A 25,167-nucleotide genomic window follows, 5' to 3' on the forward strand; every position below is an offset into this window, starting at 1 on the left:
AGCTACAGTTAAGCTTCAACCTAACCGGTCAATTCTCCTAAGCCAGAGAAAAGAGAGCTTTGGAATGACCTTTTCTGCTCTGCACAGCATCAAATGATACTTTGATTTGACATTCAGCAGCAACATTAATAGTGACTTTAACCTGGCTTCACCTATTTTTTAATGAAGAAAATCTTTCTTGTATAAGCTGATCAGCTGCTTATTTTATGTTCCAGCATCTTCACTTCAAGTGACCTGCATTTTCTTCTAGTTTTTATGTACCAGTCTCATTAACTGGTCTGCTCATGGAAAGTAGCCTCTTAAAATAGAGGGACCAGAGTTAAAACAAAATTAGAAATAGGAGATCATTGTCTAAACTTGAGCCAAATTCAACCCTGTAAAAGGATGCATCTCCCCTTGTATCTGCTTGTGCTTGGGCTACATTTGGCCTAGTATGCTAACAATATAAATCCATCATGCTTGGCTGTTTGGTTTGAGTCAGACTCTTATCTGGAAGTGGGTAATGGTTTAAAAGTGTTTTTTTTTTTTTTTAATAAAACAACAGTCAGTCTTGTGAAGCTAAACTGTATCTCCAGTGTATTCATGAGGTAATAAAGAAATTATGGAAGTTCCTCCAATGCTCTGACATGAGTGATACAATGAATAACCTCTTAAAGTGCAGGTTTACTCTGAAAAGAGACTAGAGTTACTAGTGCTTATTCTTATTGCCTTCCAGAGTCAGCATTGCTGAGAGGTGAGTTCCTCCTTGGTCATCAACAACAGACTTGTTCATCAAGTTCCAATCAGCTACACCTGTGCAAATCCATTATCAGCTGTGGTGTGTTGTTAAAGGCATAATTTGATCTCTAGAACCTGTATTATTGGTCATGATGTGCAAGATGGAAAGTATCCAGCTTGACTCTCAGATCCCAGGTTGAGTTTGAAGGGATGGTAGTTTGGAGGGGAGGCATAAAGTAAACTCGGAACATTTGCCATGTAACTCACTGCCAGCCAGTAAATACAAAACCCAACATACTAACTGTAGAGTCTCACTTTTCAAAGCAAACTTGCACAAGAATACCAATGGCTTTCCCTTTCCAGTTTTGTCAGCTAAACAAGTCCGTGTCACAAGCGAGTTCCCATTTGATTAAATTGGAAACTCCGGAAAAAGGACTCACACCTGTGACCTGTGAGCACTTTCTAGACAACAGCATTGTCATAAATCATTATAACATATTCTTCTAAGAAACTGGCTGACCTATTTAGTGTTGGCATTAGAGCTGCAGTAATTTCATGACCCATACAGTAGTTAGGTTTTTTTAAACAAATTTTCTATCCGTTGAAGTTTTTAAACAAGAATGCCTTCTGTTCTGAAGCTGGCTTTCTTCTAAGGTGCTGTTTGGTAGAGTCTCTGTTTGGTAGGTCATCTTCATCTTTAACCTATGTCATAGTTGAAACTTGATCAGAACTTGTTGCCCATCTTAATTTGAGCCCTGCAAAATGAATAAACATAGAAAGGATGAACCAGGAATGAACAATGGTGTCCCTTTTTAAATAAAGTAACCACTTTAATATGGATACCTTTCTGACAGAAGAACAGTTCTTCTGTTAAAATATTGTTCTTCAAGTTTTTCTCAATGTGAGCTTAGATATATTTTATGATTAAACATCTCTTTAGCACAGCATTTTATTTACCTTAGTAAAATATTTTCAATGTCATTAAGTGTTCTAATATGAAGCGTAGAACAAATGGATAATGGATTAAAAAGTACATTGATAAAGTAAAAAGTAGAATATCTTCCTAAGGAGACTTTGGACCACATCCTGCAAAATGTTGAGTGCACTCAGATTCTAGTGAGCTCAGTGAGAGTTTTATCTGTGTTTGTATGTTACAGATCATGTCTCTAGTACATAAGGGAAATATTTCCTTCACCTATGTCTAATTCATATGACACTCAAGGAAACCCATGTACTCTGTTTTTAATGTTAATACTTCACAGTGTGAAACAGTGTTCAAATAGATATTTTGCTCAGATAGTGTGATGATGAGAGCCATAAAGCATCTGCTTAGATAGGTTAAAAAACAAAATCCACCTTGCAGTCAATGAATAGACCAATTAGCTTGTCCTTTTTTAGACGGAATTCCACAAAACTCCAGAAAAAACTTGTTTCTAATCTGTTATGCTGGTTTAATTCCATTGACGTCATTGAAGGTACTCCTGATTTACAGAAGTGGTGTGAGAGCAGAATCAGGCCTAATAGTCTTGGTCAGTGTGACTTAAGTATTCTGAAACCGTTACTTGCAACAGACTAGAAGTGAGATTTTCAAAAACTCCCAAATTCCATTAAATATCAGTGGGACTTGTTCTGCTAAATCATTTAGGCACTTATGAAAATCCCACCCTAGATTCCAAAGTGGATTTAAAAATTCCTGGATTGTGAGTGGCAGCCGTTTGATGTGATTGACTAGCAATATCAACCCTTTGGAACCTCATGTTGAATGTGACATCAGCGCCACAATAATAAACAAACAAAAATATCAATATACCAAACACATTTGAATGTCAGTGGCTGATAAAAATCACACACTTAACATCCATTTTTATTTGTTGTCCCCTCGACAGTATAATGCAAGTCACTATGAGGTGATCCCAGCACCGATGCAGCAAGTGACAGATTACTGGTGCAATAAAGCATGTTTTAACCCCTCTTCTTCCTTGAATAACTTAAGATAAAACAATCAATGGCAAGAATGGGGTTGCTGCTGCACTGAGCCACGGAAGAGCAAAAAAAATTAAAACTTAAACTTGTCTCAGACAGTGGCTTTTCTAACACCGCTTCTACTTGGCATAGGCCTGTCAACTTGACTGCATTTCCTGGGTGACTGCTGAACATTTATTTTCACATGCTTACTCTCAAATGCTTTCATATTCCTCCTTTTAAAGTGCTGGAGGATTCTTCTAGCACACATGAAGCTACCCATGCCCCAGATAACATCTTGACCAAGGGGCAGTATTTCTCACCTGTGAGGAATGCAGGGGAAGCCTTTTGGGTTTCGTTGTATCCGTGGTGGTTTGGTTTTGTTTGTAGGTTGGGGAGGAGAGAAATTCTGGAAGTGGAGGCAAAGATCAATATTTTCTTCCCCTTTCTTCCTCCTTCTTGTTCCTGCTGCTCCATCCCCATCCCTACCCACACAGCACTCCGTTCCAGGGCAGGGGAAGGGGCACGCCAAAAGGCTGTGGACCTGGTTCCATAGTCTCCTTGAAGCAGATCTTCCCAGCCTCTGGAGTTGAGCACTGTGTGGGGGAGGAATAGCCAGGCCACCCACACCCAGCTTCCAGCCATCTCAAACCAGGACCAGCAACTTCCTGCAACAGCCCCATCAGCCATTTTGAATCCCACACATAGTGGGACCAAAATCACACACATTTTCTTCCTGTGACATGGATCCCAAATCCTGCTGCAGCATCTAAGTTCAGTATGGGATTGTGGGCCAAGGTTCCTCTCCTGCTCCATGACAAACACCCCTATTTGGCCTGGCCTAGCCCTGCTGGTCAGCACGGCATGCAGCAGAGTAGGAATAAATACTACACTGAAATGAAGTGCTACAGCACATCCAGATGAAACTGTTCAAAACTACCCATCTCTCACGGTCCCTCCAGTAGCCCCTGTCCATCAGTGCAGTGAGGAGAGAGACGGGGTTGGGAGAAGAGAGGACCAGAAGAAGGAGAAATGGGGGCTGTATGCTATATATCTCACACATTCTTTCTGAAAAGCTGACAGTTTTTGATCCAGTGTGTGCTGAGATTATATGTTGTAACCCACCCTACCGTACACACACTTCTCTGACTTTCTATTAAGCTCATAAACCACTCACTTCACAAACCACTTACTAACCACTCATGTGGTGCATTATCAGTTCATGGAGCACCTGCCCAAATAAAGAGTGTTCCTAAAACAACCTCTTCAGGAATTAACGCAAACACCTGAGTCATTTAAAATCCTATTTGTTAAACATGCACTGGAACTTTCACTACTCCGGAGGGGTGTGTGGAGGCGTGATTGTTTTTTCAGCCAAGGGGTTGGATAAAGTTTGTGTTAGTTTTGAGGGGAGGGGAGTTTGGTAGCAAAACAATTGGGTGTTTTTAAGCAATAACGACCTTTCTGCTGGCCACTTCTAAGGTCATCAGGACCAGCCGATGAGAAGTGATGTTAACCCAGCCAGTCACTGAACACCAGGAAATGCCCTGTGTTACGTTAAGTGTTGAGGTCATACAGTGAAAATTTGGGATACGAAAGGACTTTATGCAGAAGGTTTGATTTTGTTTGTAAGGATGACCATTTCAGTTGGTGTGTGTAGAACATTTCTGGAGGGTTCATTCCCTGCACCTGGGGTCATCAGATTGTTTGAATCCTCTCCCAGCATTTCATTCAGCTTGTATTGCTATTTCAGCCAGACTGGCACCTTGCATGTGCATGGTTATTATTCATTGGTATTAATGTGGGCTTGAAAAATCCACTCACCCAGACTTAGTAGGAAGCCACCCAGAGGAGTACCATTAACTTTTGCAGAATATAAGCCTTTATTGAAAATAAAATATAACTTTCTAGTCCTTATGGTAGCAAAGCATTCTTCCAAGTATGAGCTATGTATAAACTGGAGCTATGCCATATTCTTTAATCTGCAGATATTTCCATGACTCAAAAATGGGGGCTGATTGAGAGGTTAGAGTAGCAGAGACTTCAGAGCATCTAGGAGACTTTGAGGTAGGACAGTGAGCAGAAAACAAGAGAAGAAATGGCCACAAAGTGATATTTCACCATTATTATTATTATTACTATCATGCTGCCTAGGAGCCCATTACGCTAGGGGCTGTACAAACATCATATGCTATTATAGGAAAAGGAAAGAGTGGAGTGAAGCCAAGGAGGAAAGACAACACAAGGAAGGAAGATGTAGTCAGGTATATTTTCAAAGCTGACTAGAAGGTCGATTGACACTATGCAACAGTTAAATGTAGTATCATAAACAGTACAGCTCTCTCATATAAATACAGGCTTCATGACTTTGTGGGGAAATGAACTTTGGGTGTATGGAAGGACAGGTATTTTTCACTCTGACTGGTACACTTTAGTCCTTGGACTAATGCATTTCAGATACATTTTTGAAACCCTGTTTAATTACTGAAGGCAAAAATTCTTTATAATGGGGAAGGAATTGATCCACTGCTTTCCTGGTGAAGAGATGGCAGTGTTAGAATAGATAAAAACACATCTTCTCCTTTGCATTGCTGAACTGTTTACTTAAGTGGAGATGTATGGAAAAAAACAGCACCACTGCAAACGGAGCACGTTTTGGTGGTGCAGCCTTTCCAGCCCCATCACACTAGGGTGGATTCCATGTTTAGACTGCAGAGCGGTACATAAGAGGTTCCAGATTGTAAAAGAGAAAAATAACATAGGGACTACCCTGTTAACCTGAGAGGAGAAATGGAGTCATGCCAGATACACTTTTCTCTAGGCCAGTTAAACTTCTGGACATTTGTGGTAATTTGACTTGAACCAGCTCACCAGAGCCTAAAGGGGTGGTTATAATTGCACTGTCCAGAAAATGCTGCAAATGAATTTGGCAGGTGGAAAAAGTCTGTAGTACCTAGATAACTAGACAAGGTACAGAACTATCAGGATTACTGGAAGCCTGAGAAATATGGAAATTTAATTTCTGAATTGCTTTCATGGACAAGGTCATTCCCTGTAAAAATTACTTTCAGATATGACCCTAATCACGTAGGAGCAGACTTCAGAGCAGGTAGGAAAGTGAGCATGATGCTGAGAGCCCTGGCAAAGGAGCAGCCTTGGTAGTTATTGCCACAGATCTGGGGGACAAGGATTACAACCTGACAGAAGCTCAGCATGAGAGAGAAATCCTGAAAGTAAGGAATAGAATCCAGGAATGGAGTAAATCCAGGGTTTATGGAAGGAAAAAGGGGCATGAGCATGCATACCCCCAGAAACGCTTGCCTGGATGATGGCCCTTTACTGCCTGGATCTCAGTAGTTGTCTTTTTATTGTGTACTTTGAAAGAGGAAAAAAATCCATAGAACTGATTAATTTTTAAACTTGTGAAAATCACCATACTCTTTTTTTAATGGATTCTTATAACTGAGCAATATAGTGTACAATTTATTCAGTAGTGCAGCATGATACTTTCCTACTGGTACTAAGCAGTAATTTTGGTTTGACTTCTCAGTACTAATAATGTCCACCCTCTTTGCTGACAGATGCTAATCTGGAGTACATCCCACATGGTCAGCTTGCTAGTGCATGCTTGACTTCTAGCTCCCGGACACTGAAATTTGAACAGGAGGCTGGGACCATCCAAGAGGAGAAGATGATTGCCACAGTAGAAAGAGGATGGGGAAAGAAATCCTTGTCTTCTCAAGACAATGCAATACCTCCAATTAATCTAACAGATGACCAGCTTGCCTCTGGCCTCTATGGTAACTATCTGCAGAGACATAGCTCTGTTAATGCTGATTGTCTTTAATATTCAAACACAGTTGGAGTAAATCACATGGCTCCTCATGTATAATTATAGAGGTAGGAGGAATACTTCCAGAAGAAACAGAAGTGAAGGGGAGGGACATTGTGAGTGCTATCATGTCCCATTAATATTTAATTTTTAAATGGTAGGTTACAGTGTAATGTAAAATGGTTGAGTACAGTTTGTTAATGATTTATCAGACAAAATCTAATAAGAGATAAATGTGGCTTAACATTTGCTACCCTTTAATGCCTGGTACATAGATATTTTGTAATTGTAGTGTGTTTAACTTTAAACTAGTAAGTTGACTTACTTCAATGAATATTTAAAGTTAAATTCACCAATCTAAATAAACCTTGCCCACTCCCCAATTAAATGAGTATTTGTCAAACCTATTTCCTGTGCATATATATCTAGCCTTCTGTTCCAACATATTGGCAACTTCAGTGTTGGCACTCAAATACTTGTCAGTTGACACCAAGAATTAGGATTTTCTTGACAAACTAAATGAACCAGTTTCAATGGTCAGAAAATTGACACCAGCAACAAAACAGTAAAAATGTATCTGTCTCCAGGTTGTCATCAAGCAAACTAAAACACCCCCTTAGATAACCTTATCTCTCAGTTTTCTGCTTCTGGACCTGATTTTCTGGGTAGCTTTTTGTGGTGTTTCCTGCACACAAACAACAATAGTTTGTTTGTAACTTTAATGTACCAGTGACTCTGTATATAGAAGGAATAAGACAAATCCACCTTAAATCTACAGTTTAAATAAAGAGCTGTTTGTTTTAAGATGATCTAAAACAAGCAGTTACACCCAAAGGTGGTGCAAAACTTGTACTGATGCATGCATTTGGCACTCTCTCCAACAGTATGTGCAAATAATGAAAGTACACTGAAGTCCATCATGAAAAAAAGGGATGGGGAAAAGGATTTGAACGGTGCAAAGAAGAATCTGCAATTTGTCGGTATAAATGGAGGGTAAGAGGAATCCTGTCTTTAAAAATATCTGACTATTCAATTAATCAAAACACTTTTCTTCCTTTTCCCAGGACAAAACAAGGGAAGTGTACATAGTAGTGCAGGAATTCTCTCAGAATTTTGAGAGAGCAATCTTGAAGGGCATGAATTAGAGGGGGAGAGAAATGAAATTTTTGCCTGGGTTGATTTTACTGAGACCTTTCATTGCTGTGCCTTGTTTTGTTTTTGTTTTTATGGAAGCTACCATGTCACACATGGTCCCCAAAGCTAAGTTTTTGTATATATAAGCTTTTACAAAACTTACTACCAATCAAACAAACAAAGACCCATGGGAACACTTCTAATTTCACTGGAATTGTTTTTCAACACATACAGTTTTAATAAAGAGTGGACAATCAAGATATTGCAGTCTTGTGCTATTTGTATGAGATCAAGAAGTGAAATTGACTAAAGTAAACAAAAGTAGTGCAAAACAAATTTTAGTTTAAAAATCTTTCAGTTTTAAAATGTTATCAATTTCAGAATGTTACATCAAATTATCAGCTAAAGAGGGAACTTTCAAATAGCTACATCATTGTCTTTTTGAAATGCTTTTTTGTTAAAGAAAAAAACAAAGACTTTAAAAGGTAATTGAAAAGTAAAGCCTGAACATCTTACCTACACATTAAACAATTACTTACTATTGTATATATTGGGCGAAATCCTGACCCCGTTGTTTTTGTCATTGACTGCAGTGGGGCTGAGATTTCACCTATTTTTGCAGATGTGAGGATGAATGTGTAAACAATCACTGAGCATCACATGTGTTCTTTAGAAACTCAGTAGAAATCAGGTAATTCATTAGAATCAGTTTCAAAATGGTCTAACCCCCCATTATTTTTAATCTAAAAAGACAAAAGTTTTCCCATCATCATAGCACACACAAAAAAGGTGGTGGGGGTGGGGTGGGGTGGGGGGAGATTGCTTCCAGGGCCGGCTCCAGGGTTTTGGCCGCCCCAAGCAGCCAAAACAAAACAAAACAAAACAAAAAAAAAAAAAAAAAGCCGCGATCGCGATCTGCGGCGGCAATTCGGCGGGAGGTCCTTCTCTCCCAGGCGGAGTGACGGACCTGCCGCCGAATACCTGGAACTGCCGCCCCTCTCCGGAGCGGCCGCCCCAAGCACCTGCTTGAGAAGCTGGTGCCTGGAGCTGGCCCTGATTGCTTCTGATCTTAGATAACATTAGCTTGGCAGGGAAAAGGATGGAAGTCCAAGGCAACAAATTCCCCTTTAAGCAGGAGTTTGTCTTTCCCTTTAGCGCCTCAGGTAATATTTGGGCTTGTAAGAAGGTTTCTACCGTTAAAAGGGATGTTTCTCTCTTTTTTTTCCCCTACCAGTTGCATTGCACAGTCTCAGTCATGGGACAATGTGAATGTAATGGTCAAAGTGTCAGAGAGAGAATATAGTTTAGCAGAGAATTATTTAGGCATTAACTCTTAAATAAGTATTCTGAAAATCTTTGGGAGACTTTTATCCTCATTTTTGACTATCAAAGAATTTAATGATCAAATCTAATCAGCTGCCTCATTCTCTTGAGATAATGAAGAATTACCCAATAATCTAATATTGGATGTCTTACTAACATTTTTCTATTTCAATTTTTCTGTGTATGGTTAGAATTATCTTCAGAAATTGTCTCACTGGCTGGTGTCATATTGAATTGCTATTTCAGGTCCGAAGCTAAGGCCCCAGTGCAGGAGAGCATATCTTTTCAACAAACACTAAGAATGTGTCATGGGACATAAGCACATAATTAAAGTTAAGCATGTGCTTAATTGCTTTCCTGAATTGGGGGCTTACTGTGCAACCTTTTGTCAAGCCTCTTAATTTCTTTGCATCTGCATTCCCCCATCTGTGTAAAATGGGGATAATCTCTACCTCAGAAAGTTGTCTTGATGTTTGATTAATACTTGTAAAAGGCTTTGAAGTTCTTTGGATAGCAATGGATAGTAATATACATGTGCAAAGTATTAGTTTAATCTGGCATTGATCAAATATTGAATGTCACTGAATGAAATCTTTCATGGAATATTTCTACAACTCCCAACTGCCATCTAGGTATGAAACCACATCGAGTGACGAGTCTAGTTCAGAAGAGAGTTCTTCCTCAGAGTCGGATGATGAGTGTGAAGGCAATGAGTATTCCCACCAGGAGCAGAGGCGCAGCCTGCATAAGATGGAAGGAGGACATCATGAGCTTAATGCTGAAGATGTTGGGTGTGTTGGGGTGGATGAAGAGGTGCAGGCTCAAGAGAGTGAGCCTGAGAAGGTTGAAATCAGAGAAAGGTGTGGTATATTTCCCTGTTTAATATATAATATGGCGCTAGAGCTGCATAGAGCAGGCCTTTTTATTTTCAGTAGTATATCCTCATCATTGCTAATTACTGTGTTCTGGAAAGCACAAAACTAGACTCTTACTGGCATGCTACCCACTTCCTGTGTCACTAGGTCAATGGAGACTATCATTTAAAAACTATAATTTTAGGCTTGTTTTGAGTACGCCTCTTCCTGATAGTGTATTCTTCTCTGTTCTCCATTCAACTCCTTGAATACTATACTCAGCGGGATCCCAATATGTAAATACTAAACTTCTCCCAAATTTATCTGCATATGCTTGTTAAAAATGTAGCCAGGGATGGTAATCCCAGAAGAGAGGGATTGTTACAGTAAAACGATTCTCTCTGAATAATAAGAACATATCAGAGGATTATAGTTTCTTGCCACTTCTATTGTTTTTAATTGACTATGTTCTTGTAATATACATGCTTGCCCCATGTCCAATTTAAAATCGTCCATTTATAACTAGGTCCAGGTTATTTATAGCCAGTACAGACCATCCCCTGATAATCAGTGGCACTCATTTTTAAAAACAAAAAAGGATAACACTTTCCTAACCACCTCATCAGAAAAAAGCCAGAGCAAACAGATGAATCTTGCACCAGGCCCTGCAGGTCAACAAACTGAACACTTACCACATCCATTCTAGTCTTGAACTTGGGCCTGCCATCAGAAATGCCTCATCTGATTTCAGCTGCCAGGATGATGCATTGGCGGGGTGTGATGTGTCAGGTGGATCAAGTCCCAGACCATGTAAATTAAAGTTTCCATCCTGCATTATACAGCATACAACTACCAAACTTCTTTTTAATAAAGTTACCTGGTGATGAGCTAGGTAAGATAGCATTGGACAGGCAATACTTACCCTTTCCATAGGTGGCAGACAGTACTGTGTTGTGGGTTGCTGTCTGCTACATAACAAGTACTGTAAGAATAGAGAGAGGGGTCTTAAATCTGAACCAAGATAAAATACCCATTTAACACACAAGCTTTGCTAAAATGTAAAATGCTAAAAGTGCACTTACTTGTAAAAATAAATAAGTGGCGTCATAATGGCCACTGTGCTGCTCCGTGTAGACAAGCCCTATGTGTCCTACGGGGCTGTGATTCCTAAAGCATTCTAGTGTGTTGTGCATTAATTGGTCTGTACAGATCCTGCTGGTGTGCACTAGAAGTACCCTAGTGCACTGTAATATAGTGCTGTTTCAAACAGCACTACATAGAAGCAGAGTAGAGAACTTTTAGTGCTCACCAGCAGAGTCTACGTGGACCCATTAGTAAGTAACACATTTGCACGCTTCAGAAATCACATAATCCCATAGGCTGCGTTGCTGTTCCATGTAGACAAGCCCTTTAGATAATAGTTATTCAGCTGTGGAATTTCAATGGGGATAAAACTTAATAGCAAAACATTTGTGTATTTATCTACTGCTAAATAACAAGTATGCACCACTACTAAATAATTAAGGGTTATTAATATACATGTGTTTAGGCGGTGACTTTTAAAGTCTTCTCTATTTTATTTATACAGTGCCATAGGTGGGTCTGACATTTTAGAGACAAAATAAAAATGACAGGTCTATTCTGCAAGGAACGTGCATTTGAATTTCGATTTAATATGTAGCAAGGGATGATAAAAGGTGAATGGAGAGGGAAGAAGGTTACAGTGGTGAAGTGTATGAGATAAGCCTTTTATTTTTAACCAGATTGGACTGTCTAGATCAGAGCCCCGAGTGCTATCCTACAAGCACGGTGCAGTAGGTGTGCAGGGGCATAACCAAAATGTGATTTTTAACATCTGATTTCACCTGAAGTATCAAAGCTAGGAAAAACTGCTTTATATCACTGGAAAGCTAAAACCTCCAACTTTCCCATAGATGTGTCTTCTATCCCTAGTGCTTCATAAAAGACTATTGCTTGAAATTGTTGCTGGTTTCTCAGACCATGCAAAAATACAGGACATTTCCCATAGACCAGCATGTGATCAGCAACCTGGGCAATTCAACCCCAGTTGCTACATTCATATCTTTTAGTTCTTCTTCTGATTTTAAAATAAATATATTGTAGTTTGGGGACCATGTCAATAATGAGGGATGGGGAGGAGGTCAGTGACGGAAAAGTAATAGGGATTCGAAGGAGTAGAGTGAAATCACATGTTGAACAGGGATTAGCAAGGGTGCTCCTGGCATATGGGGTGTAATGAGAAAAGGCAAGGAGCCAGAGCTTACATTGCTTCTCACCCATTAGTTTGATTTCCTTTTAATGCTGGTAAGTTACCTCTGAGAGTACAAAATGTAATTGGCATTTCATGTAAAGGGTAAGTGCATCTAAAACTCAGGAGTTAAATATTGCTCAACTTTATTAGTACTAATTATCCTGCTGGGGGCATCTGGGAAACCTACTTTTTGTTCTGTGGTTGAAGTGCAATGGTGTAGCCTGTTCTTCTTTTCGCACTGAAAACTGCTGCCAGGATGGATTCCACAGTTCAGCACTTGTGGCAGGGCTAGAACCATTTGCTCCTTTGTAACTTTTTGAAAAGTTACAAGGTAAAACATTTAAATCAAGAGGAACTAATTTACAAATGCCTTTTTATTTTGGTTTTGCTCCACAGGTATGAATTAAGTGAAAAGATGTTGTCTGCATGTAATCTACTTAAAAGCAACCTAGATGATCCCAAGGCCTTAGCCAGCAAAGATATGGTAAGCCCAGTCCAATGTAAAGTCACTACTCTGAATGTTTCTCACTTATTCAGTCTCTTTTAGCACAAGTCAGGGTAACTTCCTGTTTTCAGGACTGGAAATTAAATAGTTGGGCAGAATAAAGACTGTCTTTAGACAGTCTCAGAATGTCATTTCTGGTTCCACATCAGAAGACTTTTGTCAACCAACCCATCCATACTACTTCACGCCAGGAATGTATTCATCCAAAAGACAAGCACATAAAAATAGTATTACTTATTAAAGGGCAGTTTCATTGCATCAGTCCATTCCACTTATATTTTAGAAAGTGTTGTGCTAATGTGGCTGGCAAGGTTGGATATGGATTTGGTAACCACATTCCTGTGGGAAAATATACGGCATCAGGAGTTAGCATTCCTTTTGATTACAAAAGTACAAAGTATGTTCTGATATGGAATGTGCTCTGCCTCTTTCCAAACATAGACGTACATACTGTTTCTTTCTCACTTGTGAAAATATTCTTAATATAGTGCAAACAAGCAGAATGAGGTTGCTGTGCTAATATCCATCATCTTTGTGCATTTTGTGAGGGTTTTCTGAAGATGAATTAATGTAGATTGCTATAAATATAATGTGAAATTGTGTTCTGTACTTACAACTACAGCTTTATAATTGGAGGAGGTGTGAGATACAATAATCAAGTGATGGGAAGCACTGCAGCTCCTGATTTCCAGGTGCTCAGCCCCTCTGATAATCAGGCCAAAGGTCTCTAACCTAATGTCTTTCTAATTCTGATTTAGGCCTGACATTGTTGGTTAATGTATGGGTGACATATAGTTTTAATCCCTATATTAGTCCTGCCTGCTCTGGTAGTTTTTCATGAAAAGAACAAACTTTCAAGCCTAGTGGGTGTTGAAAGTGTCCATAATGGGATAATCAGGCGATTATTTTTGCCCAGCAAGGGTAATCTGATCTTGTGCATTATGTTTCATGTTCAAACTGTTTGCAAGCACAAGTGGTTCTCTGTAGTTAAGAACTCCAGTCTAATCCACTCTAGTTCCCTTTATCTGTAAGTTGGAAATGAACCTTGTGCAAAATGTTCAAATTTGGGCATCCAAAATTAGTCACCTAAATAAGTGGTGATCTTTTACCAAGGTATTGAGCATTCTCAGCTCCCAGTTACATTAGTGGGAGCTGCAGGACACTTTTATTTAGATGCCTAAATATGATGTGCCTGAATGTAGGCATCCACATGTAGAAAGCATGGTCCTTATTCACAGTTTGATATTTGCTATTTACAAAACAGCATAAGAAATGTAAGAAAATATTTCTGTTTGTAACACTAAAGGGCATTCTATATTAATAATTATTGTTTGATTGTTTCTCTTTGGTAGTGCCCACAATATGCTAGGTGTTATATAAACAAAAGGGACTATACTAACAGTTTACACCCCAAAAATTGTATGTTTTCAAGCATAATGCCATGGTTTAGGTAATAAAACAAGACATAAAAGGAAGACACTATCCTTCCTTTGAGAAGCTTACAATCTCTGGCCCTGATTCTGTCTCAAGATCTGCTAACACAAGTGCCAGGGGCAGCACCAGCAAATACTGATGCAGCATAAGGGCCTAAAGAAACACATTGAGTGACTACACCATTGATTGCCCCTGGATTTCTTGACGAGAGTAAGTTTCCCTGCCTGTGAGGCTTTGTATTGAAGGGAGCAGTGCTGGGGAGAGACCAGAACTAGAGAATGGAGAGGGAGGGAAGGGAAAAATATCTGAGTCCTGCCAGGTTAGAATGAAGACACCTTGGTGAGGCAATATAGGGAAGCTTGCACTATAGCCGTGCACTTGAAAAACTTGTTTCCATTGCTGTTAGTCTGGGACATTTCCCTAAAACAAGACTAATAGATACACTTAGTTAACTATCTAAGAAGAGAGTTACCATCCCAAGCCCTGCTCCTATCAGTCAACACTTGATACCTATGAATTCTGGTGCCAGACATTTGTCGAACTTAATACCACCAGAGAGACAGGCAAGCTTCCTGGAAAGTAGGTGAAATGGGTAGAAATTAACAACCTGAGTTTCACATGGAGATTTGTGGGAGGAGAAGATTCAATTTTTATTTCTTCGGTTTGAGTTGAATACTTCCTGCCCACATCTGACTAAAGAAGTCTTGGTTTCCTGAACTGCCAGCTCATGGGCCAGAAAACACTATAAATAGTACATCCATCTGAAAATCTTTTTGTCTTGTTTTTGGCAGAGATTTTGTTTAAATACCATCCAGCATGAGTGGTTTCGTATATCGAGTCAAAAGTCAGCTGTTCCTGCAATGGTTGGAGACTACATAGCTGCTTTTGAAGAGCTTTCTCCCCCGGTCCTCAGACACATAATCAACATGGCAGATGGGAATGGCAACACAGCTCTCCATTACAGTGTGTCACACTCTAACTTTGAGATTGTAAAGCTGCTTTTGGATGCAAGTAGGTTGGCTGTTTTTGAGGGGATTTTGGGATGGTGGGTGGGTTGTTGTTTTTTTGTGATCCTCACAGGTAACATCCCACCTGTCAGCTCCAGAATTCTGGGTTTGGGTTTCCTCCAGAATTTTAATTCTAGAACAGTCCACTGCAACTTCACAGTAAAACAGCACTAGGAAGTAAGGATTCCAGACTTGCTTTGGAGGTGATAGTTTTTGTTTAACTTGCAGAAGAGAAGGCAGTGTTGTCTAGTTGTTAGACTAGGCAACTGGCATCTAGATTCCTAGGTTAGATTCAAGACTTTGCCAGTGACTTGCTGAATGGCTAATCTATCCACTGACTTAAGGATTGAGCCTGGCCACCACCTCAGCACCTATTCACTGCCCTGATGGCAAATGGGGACTGTAAAGGTGCGGCAGCAGCCAGGGGAGAGTTTCCCTAGCACAGGAGCAGTGTGGGGCTGCCACATGTAGCCCTATGCTGCCCCCTTTGCAGCCCAGTGTAAGGGGGGGGAGGGAAGGAAGTAGTGGTAGGAGGGAGAGTTGCCATAGTGACTGCTTTGAGCTGCAGTTCAGGCAGTGGACAGCCCAGGTAAGGCTGCTGTAAATTAGAGCTGGCCCCCGGCAGAAGGTGGATAGCGTAAGGGTAGTCCAGACCCCACCCATGTGAGGTACAGAACAGAATTTGTCCCTGTAAAATAGCTATAATACTTACCTGCTGTACCTCAAAAGGGTGTAGAGAGGCTTGATTAATGCTAGTAAAGTGGTTTGAGGTTCCCAAATGAAAGGTGCTGTGCTAATGATTGTTCATCAACAAAAATAGAAACACCAGCTAGAGAATGAACGGATCTGAATGTACTGTAACAATGCAGCACATCCAGCACCAAAGATTTCCTCGTCCATTGACAGGAAAACAAGCACTTCAAATGCGGTAGGCTGGCTTGACTGCAGGCCGGGTGGAAGCAATGAGTCACTGCAGGAGAATGTGGGCAATGTCTAGGGCACAGTGAAATGGGACAGGACTGAGTTCTGATATAAGCGCTAGACTGTGTTGGAAAGAATTTTCTCTCTTACCTCCCTGAATATCTCAAGGTAGCATGAGCACACTGCTGCTGTGTGGGAAGTCATTGTTCCTCAGTCCACAATAGCCAGTGTAGTTGCATTAGTAATTAAATGAAGTGACTGGAATTGGAAATGCCAACTATTATGGGCTAGTGCCGTGTGAAAAGGACTGTTGCGCCAGGCATCCTGTTAAAAGGTTTAAACGTAGTGGCATTCCTTCGTAAGTGTCAGTGTGGACAGCCCTTCCCTTAATTACTGTATGTGAATGGTCACTAGACGCATGAAACAGCGAACTTCCCAAATCAGGTATGTGCATAGGCCCAAAAGCCCCAGCTGGCAAGGATGGAGTGAGTTGTCATAGCACACAGTGGCTCTCAACCTTTTGCAATCTGTCACCCAATGTTACAATAGAAAAAAGGTTCAAGACCCTCCCCTTCCATCTAGCTATAAAGAAAAGGAGGGTAGTTGAGAACTCACTTCCTACGAGGCATTTTAATGCTGAGGCAGATCAGTCAAGAAAGAATGGCTTCAGCTGGCACTACCACAAGGTGTAGCATCCATCACCCGCCGCAGAGCAGCACTTAAAAGGGGTCAGATTCTTTTCTGCCCTTTGAAAACCTTTGATCCTTTCAGCTGAATTCTCCACTGGTAACTGAGGGGCCAGTATATTGGCACTGGAAAGCAAGCCTGGAGCTCTGTAGTTGGTTATAGCTAGCATAATTGACTGCCACTCCTCTGAGAGGTGAATGCATACGTTTCCTCACACCTTCCCAGCCTGCTTTTTCTTCCCTCATCGCTTTTGCAAATGCCATTTTTGTCTGAAAAACAGGGAGAAACATGAAGATGTTGCTGTGAATTTTTTTTCCGAGGTAAATCTGCAGTGGAGCTGAAACTTCAAGCCTCTTACAGAAATCTTATATAAATCCCCTCTTGCCCTCCAAATGATAATTAAAATATGAACACATTCAAAAGCTACTGGATGGTAAATAAGTACTAGTCCCACTGAACTCAAGAATTTTAGGAATAGAAAACAGACTGGTGTATTAGGTTGGAACAAAAAGAACAGCTCTATTAGTTCCCGACACTTCCTCAGAGGACTTACTGTATTTATTCCCAGACAAGTAGTTGTTAGAGCTTGAAACTTTTTAACTGGAAAGCCTTTTCTAAAGCTCCAAAATAGGTCAGAGTAGTTTGTGCAAATCGTTAAAATGGTTAGCACCAATATAAGTAGCTAAAAGAAAATGTGCTGTGGGGGAAACTTTTGGTCTTGAATTTCATTGGCCAAAATCACCAACTATTTCATTTTTGGAATGAGGATTCCCTAAATGTAATTAAAAGGCTCACCCAGATGGCCTGCCCCAAATTCCAACCTGAGGCTGCTATTGTCTGTAATATTCTTGTAAAATTTCCAATCATTTTTTTAAATTTAACTGTGCCTCAACAGTGACAAATAAATTGCTTTGTGTCCTTTCTGTGGCACATATATCATACATGTAATGAAGAAGAATTATTTTCTTTCTTTGGTTCAAGAGCACCCTTTTTTCCTCAGCTTTCCTTTGAATTGCTTTCATTATGTGAGCGACTACTGCAGATTCAATAGGCTGTGCTAATAGCAATTTATTCAGTTCATTAGTACAATTCCTGCTTTCCAAAGAAACTATCTCATTCCTCTGCAGATGTTTGTAACGTAAATCATCAGAACAAGGCTGGCTATACCCCCATCATGCTGGCTGCTCTTGCAGCTGTGGAGGCTGAGAAAGACATGCGAATAGTGGAAGAACTCTTCGGCTGTGGGGACGTGAATGCTAAAGCCAGTCAGGTCAGTACTGTCACACTCAGATACCATTCAAAGCTGTTTTGCTTTGTAAATTGAATATAAAGTTGCCTTTATTGCAACTACAGAGCAGATGTGTGACTTTCCATTAGTTCAGAGTTTGCACTGACTGTAGGCAGCCAGTCACTGCCTCTTGACATCTGTGTGTATGGTTTTGGTTCCTGTTTACAAAATGGAGCCTTGGAAAAATATTTGAGCTTTAAATAAGATTTTTCTTTTTCAAGTGCCTCAACTATCCCTCTTTCAATTTTGGGGGGCACTGTGTGGAAAAACAAAACTGAATTTCGGGAGAAGTTTGTAAACTCTGTAGAACTCTTAGTTCATTATACTTTGTGAGATATTGTTACCCCCAACTTTTCTCCTAAAGCAAATCTTCTCTTGTGATAGTTTTGACTTCTTTCAGCAGTTGCAGATGGTAGTGAGTGTGTGCATGTGCTTGGTTGGTTGTTACTTTAGCTATGATTTTCCTTGCAGGCCGGCCAAACTGCTCTGATGCTGGCAGTAAGTCATGGACGGATAGACATGGTTAAAGCTCTGCTGGCCTGTGGTGCAGATGTCAATATCCAGGATGATGAGGGCTCTACTGCTTTGATGTGTGCTAGTGAACATGGACATGTAGAGATAGTGAAGCTCTTGCTGGCTCAATCCGGATGTAATGGCACCCTGCAGGACAATGTGAGTTACCTTTCCAGACACTGCTCTACCTTTCCACGAGATAACTTTTGGAATGTTGATTTATTTTTGACTGAATGGAGAGATTCAAAGATCTACTTACATGAAATTTATGGCTGACAACCTAAAGTAGAAATGCCAGAATCATCTTCTTAGTCATAGTGCATGCTGTGATTATTTTTCTTTTAAATACGTGATTTTCTGAGCACTTCCAAAAATCAGGTCACTCTTATTAAGGTGCCTAAACCTAGATGCTTAACTTCACGCATACAAGTTTGAGGGCGGGAATTGGCCTTAGTACTCAAACCTCATTTTTTTACTGAATGATTTAAAGACTTGTGGTGAGAAATCCTTTTAAAAAAAAATCCAAAACCTAATTTTCCATATATTACCTTCTTCTATGACTTAATAGTCCTCCTTCAGTGCCTCTCTATGATCATGACAAATAATCAAAATACTGACTATTCTTCATAAGTTCTTCTCTTGCCCAAAGCAGTGATGCCATGAGTTTGTAAGTGTCAGTTTGCCGTCTCCAACCACTGAACAACATTGCACATTTGTTCATTGTTGCGGCAATGTGTGTGCTCAACCGAGAATGATATGCTTGTATATTTCTTGGTTAGAAAAGATCACTGCATCCTGTGTGAGTAGATAGAACAGGTGTTCTCAAACTGGGGGTCGGGACCCCTCAGGGGGTCATGAGCTTATTACATGTGGGGTCGCGAGCTATCAGCCTCCACCCCCAAACCCCGCTTTGCCTCCAGCATTTATAATGGTGTTAAATATATCAAAAAGTTCTTGTTTTTAATGTATAAGAGGGGTCACACTCTTAGGCTTACTGTGTGAAAGGGGTCACCATTACAAAAGTCTGAGAACCCCTGAGATAGAGGATTTGATCAATATATCCTTTAAAACTTGAGAATGTCTTGACTGAGTATTATGGTTGTGTTCTTGGTGACAGTATTGTTCCGGGGTATGTTTGGATTCTAGCTATTACTGTCACCCAATATTCACTTTCAGTCCTTACACAAAGTCTGGCTTTTTTTTTAATTTGGGGGTTTAACTTCCCTGTACAACAGTTATAACGCTTTCAGTACATCCACCTTAGTCAGGAAGTTCAGCTGGTTTTACTGCCCTCAAAGTGAGTGGTGTACAACAGCTGGCCTCATAGGGCATGTCTACATTGAGATAAAAAACCCATGGCTGGCCCGAGTCTGCTCACTCCAGCTCATGGGGGTTGGGCTCTGAAGCTGAAAAATTGCTGTGTAGATGTTCAGGCTCTGGCTGGGAACCCGAGCTATGGGACCCTGCGAGGGTGGAGGGTCCCAGATCTCAGGCTCAAGCCCAAGTCCAAAAATCTACACAGCAATTTTTAGCCCCACCACCTGAGCCCGAGTCAGCTGACCCGGGCCAGCTATAGCCATTCCATAAAGGCTTATATTCCTGTATAGACATACCCATAGACATCTGAGTGAGGTTACCTTGGTGTAACAGATCCCTTCTTAAAGCAGTCTAGGGCCACCGGAAACAGGTGCTAATTTTGAGCAGCCTGTCAACATTCTGTCACTCACCTTGGTGGTGCCTAAAATCTAGGTGATGCTACGGCACCAGCCCTGACTTCGGTACTATGGTGCTGTCACTTACACAAGCCATTCAGTTGTAGATCTGTTGAGATTAAATTACCTCCAGTTCTTTGATATGGGCAAGTACCTTGCTTGCAATGAAGGGTACTTTGGCATTTTAAGGAAGGATTATATTTCTGCTGGTCCCCTTTAATGACCAAGAATTTGGTTTCCAGCTGCCATTATGGAAATGAGCTCTGTGCTATTGATTTGTGCCATCTTGCTAATGATTCAGGAACTTTGCTGAATGCTTCCTGCTTTTCCAGGACAAATCTGTGTACACCACAAATGTACCAGTATTCTTTGTTCAGCAGGATATCCTAGTGGTTGACCACCCCACCCCCTGCCCATTCAGTAGAATTAAACATGTTAATCACTCATCACCACCTGATAAGGAAGCATTTCACTTAAAAGTGGCTCATGCAGAGATCAAGGCTGCAGCTTCCTTTAGATTGGTCTTGACTGCTCTAATACCAAATGCCCCAGCAATAGTTAACAAGCCTGCTCCTCCCAAACATTTCACTGTGATGCCAGTTGTAACACTGGTGTTGTAGTGGAAACTTGGGTGGACAAGGGGAGAAGAGGCTGGCAGCACACTAGTGAGTTCTGGTGATATAAGGGCTGTTATTGGCAAATCCCCTCATGCCTTGTGAGCTAAAAATCACTGGTCAGCAGGTGCTATGGCTGAGTGATGCCTGCATCCGTCACAGGAGCTCAGCCTCAGGAGGGGAAGCAAACGGTAGCTGCACAGAAGGGAGAGTCAGGGCAGGGAGAGCCTCTCTCTTGACTAACTTGTGTGCTGTGCAGGAGGGGGTCAGAGATAAGTCACGCTGACCCAACTGTCACGCTGTCTGGAATGGCTCACGACTATGGATGCCACCCTCGGGGCAGACTGTCAAGAACCAGGGCACAACCCTCAAACGGGTTGTGAGTTCTATCCTTAGATTTCACCAACCAAGTAACAAGTGTGAACACCTCCAGCACTATAACAATCTTAATAGGCAGCCTTGGGGATGCCAATCTATCTTGCCACCCAGGCAAGCCTGCCTCTGTGATAGCTGGTCCCTTACACCAAAATCACAACAATATTCAGGTTAGTGCCAGTCCCAAAGGACCAACCACTTACCCAGGTCAAGTGCACCCTACATCTCTCACTAAAGACAACACTTGTATCCAAGCCTATTATAAACTAATTAACAGTTTATTAACTAGGAAAAAGAAATAAGAGATTTATTTGCAAGGTTAAAGCAGGTAAACACACACATACACATAAATGAGGTACAATCTTAAGTTCCCCTATGATTCTGAAATAAATAAAATATCTTCTGACACAAGAAAATAATATCTGTAAAGGACAATATTCGTGGGTAGACTCTCAGCCAGGTGCACTTGGAATTAGGAATGCAGCTGCTCTTACTCTTAATGGGAGTTATAACACAGCTAATTCTCATTGTATCTGATTAACTTTTATCCCTCCCTTCACTTTTCTTCCCCTCCCCACCAACAATGCAATTTCTCTCAAGCAAATTCAGACCAATCTCCTGAAATCACTGGTCTTACACAGAATTACTTGTAACATTATTGTGATAATGGCACACTCATTCTTTCTCAGCTATAATCCAGTCCCCTTGTTGAGAGAAATTATGAGGCCTCTGGCACTTGGATTGCCTCATAAAACAGAAGCACAAGGCTTGTTGTCACTTAATTATAATAAAGGAAATTAAACAGGACCCTAAATTAGCCTGGCTGTTTGAGCAATAGGGCCTCATTACAGTAACTTCTACTCTCTGTAGATTGAAGGAGCTTTTAAGGGGCTTGATAATGCACCCGAGTATAAATTTTTTTTCTTTTTTATTCTTTAAGGATGGCAGCACAGCACTTTCGATAGCCCTGGAAGCTGGACACAAGGACATAGCAGTTCTTCTTTATGCTCATGTAAACTTTTCCAAACCCCAGTCACCGGTTAGTATGTTAAATGTTCCTGGTCGTTGAACACTGAATTTATGTGGTATCTCTCTGTTCTTGAGACTAAATATTGAAAAAAATCATGTGGTTAGTGTCTGGAGAGGCCACACTTTAACCAAAGTTAGTCTGTTGCTTTTTACAGATTCAGACTAACACGGCTACCCCTCTGATACTTTAACCAAAGAACTTTTTAGAGAGACGAGGTTGGTGAGGTAATATCCTTTAGAGGACCAACTTATATTACCTCACCCACCTTTTCTCTCTAATATCCTGGGACCAACATGGCTGTAATAACACTGCGTACAAAGAATTTCAACAGTGCTATATAGGTAATCTGTCTGTGAATATGCTACCTATCACTGCATGCACAAATGCATATAGCTTGTGGGTATCTCTTGTTTGGTAAATACTTAGCTTCTGAAAGATATTGGGTGGGCAGCACAGGATAGGACAATCTGTGTTTATCCACAAAACAACCTTTAAGCGAATAGTGCAGTACAGACCAGGACAGCCTGGACCCTGGCAAGAGGATACTTCCTCCCCTTTCTCTCTGGGTGAGGACAATTCATCGTCTGTGTTAAATCAGACATCCACGTAGACTGGCCAATGTACAAAGTTTCTTTTGCATAATTGCGATGCCTATTACAGAGCAAGTCATCAAAACAAGGTCAGCTCTAGCTTTGTTGCAACCCAATGCAAACTGGCAAATATCCACCAACTCTCAGAGTCTGCACTTGTCTTCATGATAAACAGTTCCTAAATGTTTTACTACCGATAATACCGTGCTGCTTCAGACACTAGGCTATATGTAGCCAGCACAGCAGCTCCTGGACTGAAACAAAACACATTACCTGTTCTATAAAGGTTGAATTTTAATTGCTGCCTTCATAAACTGAAGGGACAGTGGTTCATGTGCAGTCTGTTTAATCTCTTTATTTAATTAGCTGAATTCAGTTAACTAACTGTTCTTTCCTTTCTCCTTTCTAGAGTACACCTAGGCTCAGCAGAAAGACATCTCCTGGTCCTACCCGCAGAGCCATGTTTGATTAGTAATGCACGAATATTTGTAAATCTCAATGCCATCTCTAAGCTGCTAATTGTTACTGTATTACAGAGACAGATACTGAATGTAATTGTCTTGTGCCTGAACTCACCAGCAAATTGAAAGCAGAACCTAGTGCTAAAGGTAGAAGACTATAAACTTGAAGAAAGCATACAGTTAGATAGTAGTCTGCTAGTAACATAGCCAGAACCATTCTTTTGTCATCTATCCATCGTTGCAGGATACAGTATAAATCCTGTTTCTCTTTGCTGTAGAGTCTATTCCGTTGCATTATGTACAGTTTAGGAATTTTAAGCAATCTTCACAGGTATGAGTGTTTTTCCCCCTCTTTGGACAAGTGTCATAGTCTCCAGGGCACTTTTTAATTGTTCTCTAAAATATTTATATTTACTGTACATGGAGCTATTGGCAATTATTATTTTCATAAATGTCATTCCAATATGGTTTTGAGTTCTTTTTAATTTTAAAATTATAAAAATTGCAATTGCTTATGTAATCAGCTCTTTGGAGCTTGGGCTGGTGGGTTGATGGTTTAGAAATAGAAGAAGGGCTCTCTGTCAGGTCTGAAATTAGCTAAATAAATGAGTTGTCACCAGTTGGATGTATTGTATAACTTTTATATTAAAGATAATTGTATCTATAAAATTAAATCGCACAGTATTTTCAACATTTTATATTCTCTAGTAATTAAAAACTATATGAAGAATTACATGTATTGTTACCATATTTTTATTAACTATGTGTCAGTGTCCATAGGATCTATACATAATGTTTATCAGAGAATAAAATTAGAGGTATCAGCTATATGTTCCCCTCGAGCAGAATTAAGTAGTTCTCAGTGCATATTTATGGAATGCTATTACCTTGTCACATTCACTTTAGTCATATGTATTTAAATGTTTGAAGTGCCTTAGACTCTTGCCATATTTTCAAAATAAAATTTCATTATGCTGTTATACTCCTCTGCTGCTTTAGTTGTGATCTACCATCATCCAAATTGCTGTGAATTACAACTGCAGTAGTGAAGCATGCTGGATTGATCGGGTCAAGGCTGGGATGAGTGGGTAGTTCAGCACTCTGGGGTTACTGTTAACATTGTCAGCTGACATCACTCATTCATCTCCTATAGCCCTGATCAGGTTGTGTTTGGTAGCTACAGGTTTTAAGAGTTTCAGTAGGCAAACAAGTCCTTGTCTGGCCATCTCCATGAGATGAGGCTGTAACATGGAATCATTTTGTCTCAGATTGCTGTTGTCATGAAACTTACAATTGAAAATCTAGTTTCACAAGTTTTAAACTATTATTGATGTTCTTGCTCTCACTACAGCTAGTCTTTCAATTGAATGTCATTATTAATAATCCTTACCACTGATGTTGCCAGCGCCTTTTATCTGAGATTCAAAAGGCACGTCACGGAGTGGGACAGATGTCCTTATCCCTTTCTAATGGACAGGGAAATTGGGGCACAGAGAGCAATGAAGTGACTTGCAGCAAGTCAATGGCAAAGCAAGAGTAGAATCCAGGTGTGCTGGCTAACGTCAAGGCTATGCGGCCTAATATCACTAATAAAGGAATCTTATAGGCTTTTTTAATGGCGTTGCTAGGGCAGGATAATGGCTAGAATGAGTCATTCCTTAGAGCATGAAGAAAGAGTTTGAAATTCTTCAACAGCAAATCCTCTAGCTGATTAACCCTACAGAGGTGTCTTCTCCCAGGTGGTCAGTATCCTATATCTGAGCAGCCACACTGCAAAGCCCTACCCGATTTCCTGTGTCGTCACTGGTGCTGTACTCACCTGTGTGTGTCATTAGCACTTTCGGGAGCATATCCCATGGTTCTTAGTGCTGTAGTGAGTTGAGACAATCTTATTCTTTCCCAGTGAATAGTGGGAGAACTTGTCTGTCCTTTTGGG

General features: G+C 40.5%; 1 protein-coding gene across 4 annotated transcripts in view; it reads left to right on the forward strand.

The window, feature by feature from the left end:
* Positions 1 to 24,211, forward strand: part of KANK1 (KN motif and ankyrin repeat domains 1) — a 167,861-nt gene extending 143,650 nt beyond the window's left edge. For 3 of the 4 annotated variants that reach the window (XM_054031705.1, XM_054031703.1, XM_054031704.1), the window contains exons 4-12: positions 6,261 to 6,479; positions 7,396 to 7,504; positions 9,601 to 9,828; positions 12,491 to 12,578; positions 14,825 to 15,044; positions 17,776 to 17,918; positions 18,408 to 18,608; positions 22,091 to 22,189; positions 23,180 to 24,211. In XM_054031705.1, coding sequence (XP_053887680.1) covers positions 6,261 to 6,479; positions 7,396 to 7,504; positions 9,601 to 9,828; positions 12,491 to 12,578; positions 14,825 to 15,044; positions 17,776 to 17,918; positions 18,408 to 18,608; positions 22,091 to 22,189; positions 23,180 to 23,242 — 1,370 coding nt within the window. In that variant the 3' untranslated portion in view covers positions 23,243 to 24,211. The remainder of the gene's footprint in view (positions 1 to 6,260; positions 6,480 to 7,395; positions 7,505 to 9,600; positions 9,829 to 12,490; positions 12,579 to 14,824; positions 15,045 to 17,775; positions 17,919 to 18,407; positions 18,609 to 22,090; positions 22,190 to 23,179) is intronic. The other variant, XM_054031706.1, reaches the window with a different exon arrangement.
* The last annotated feature ends 956 nt before the right edge of the window (positions 24,212 to 25,167 follow it).

Source organism: Malaclemys terrapin, chromosome 6, assembly GCF_027887155.1.
Source record: "Malaclemys terrapin pileata isolate rMalTer1 chromosome 6, rMalTer1.hap1, whole genome shotgun sequence".
NCBI lineage: Eukaryota > Metazoa > Chordata > Testudines > Emydidae > Malaclemys > Malaclemys terrapin.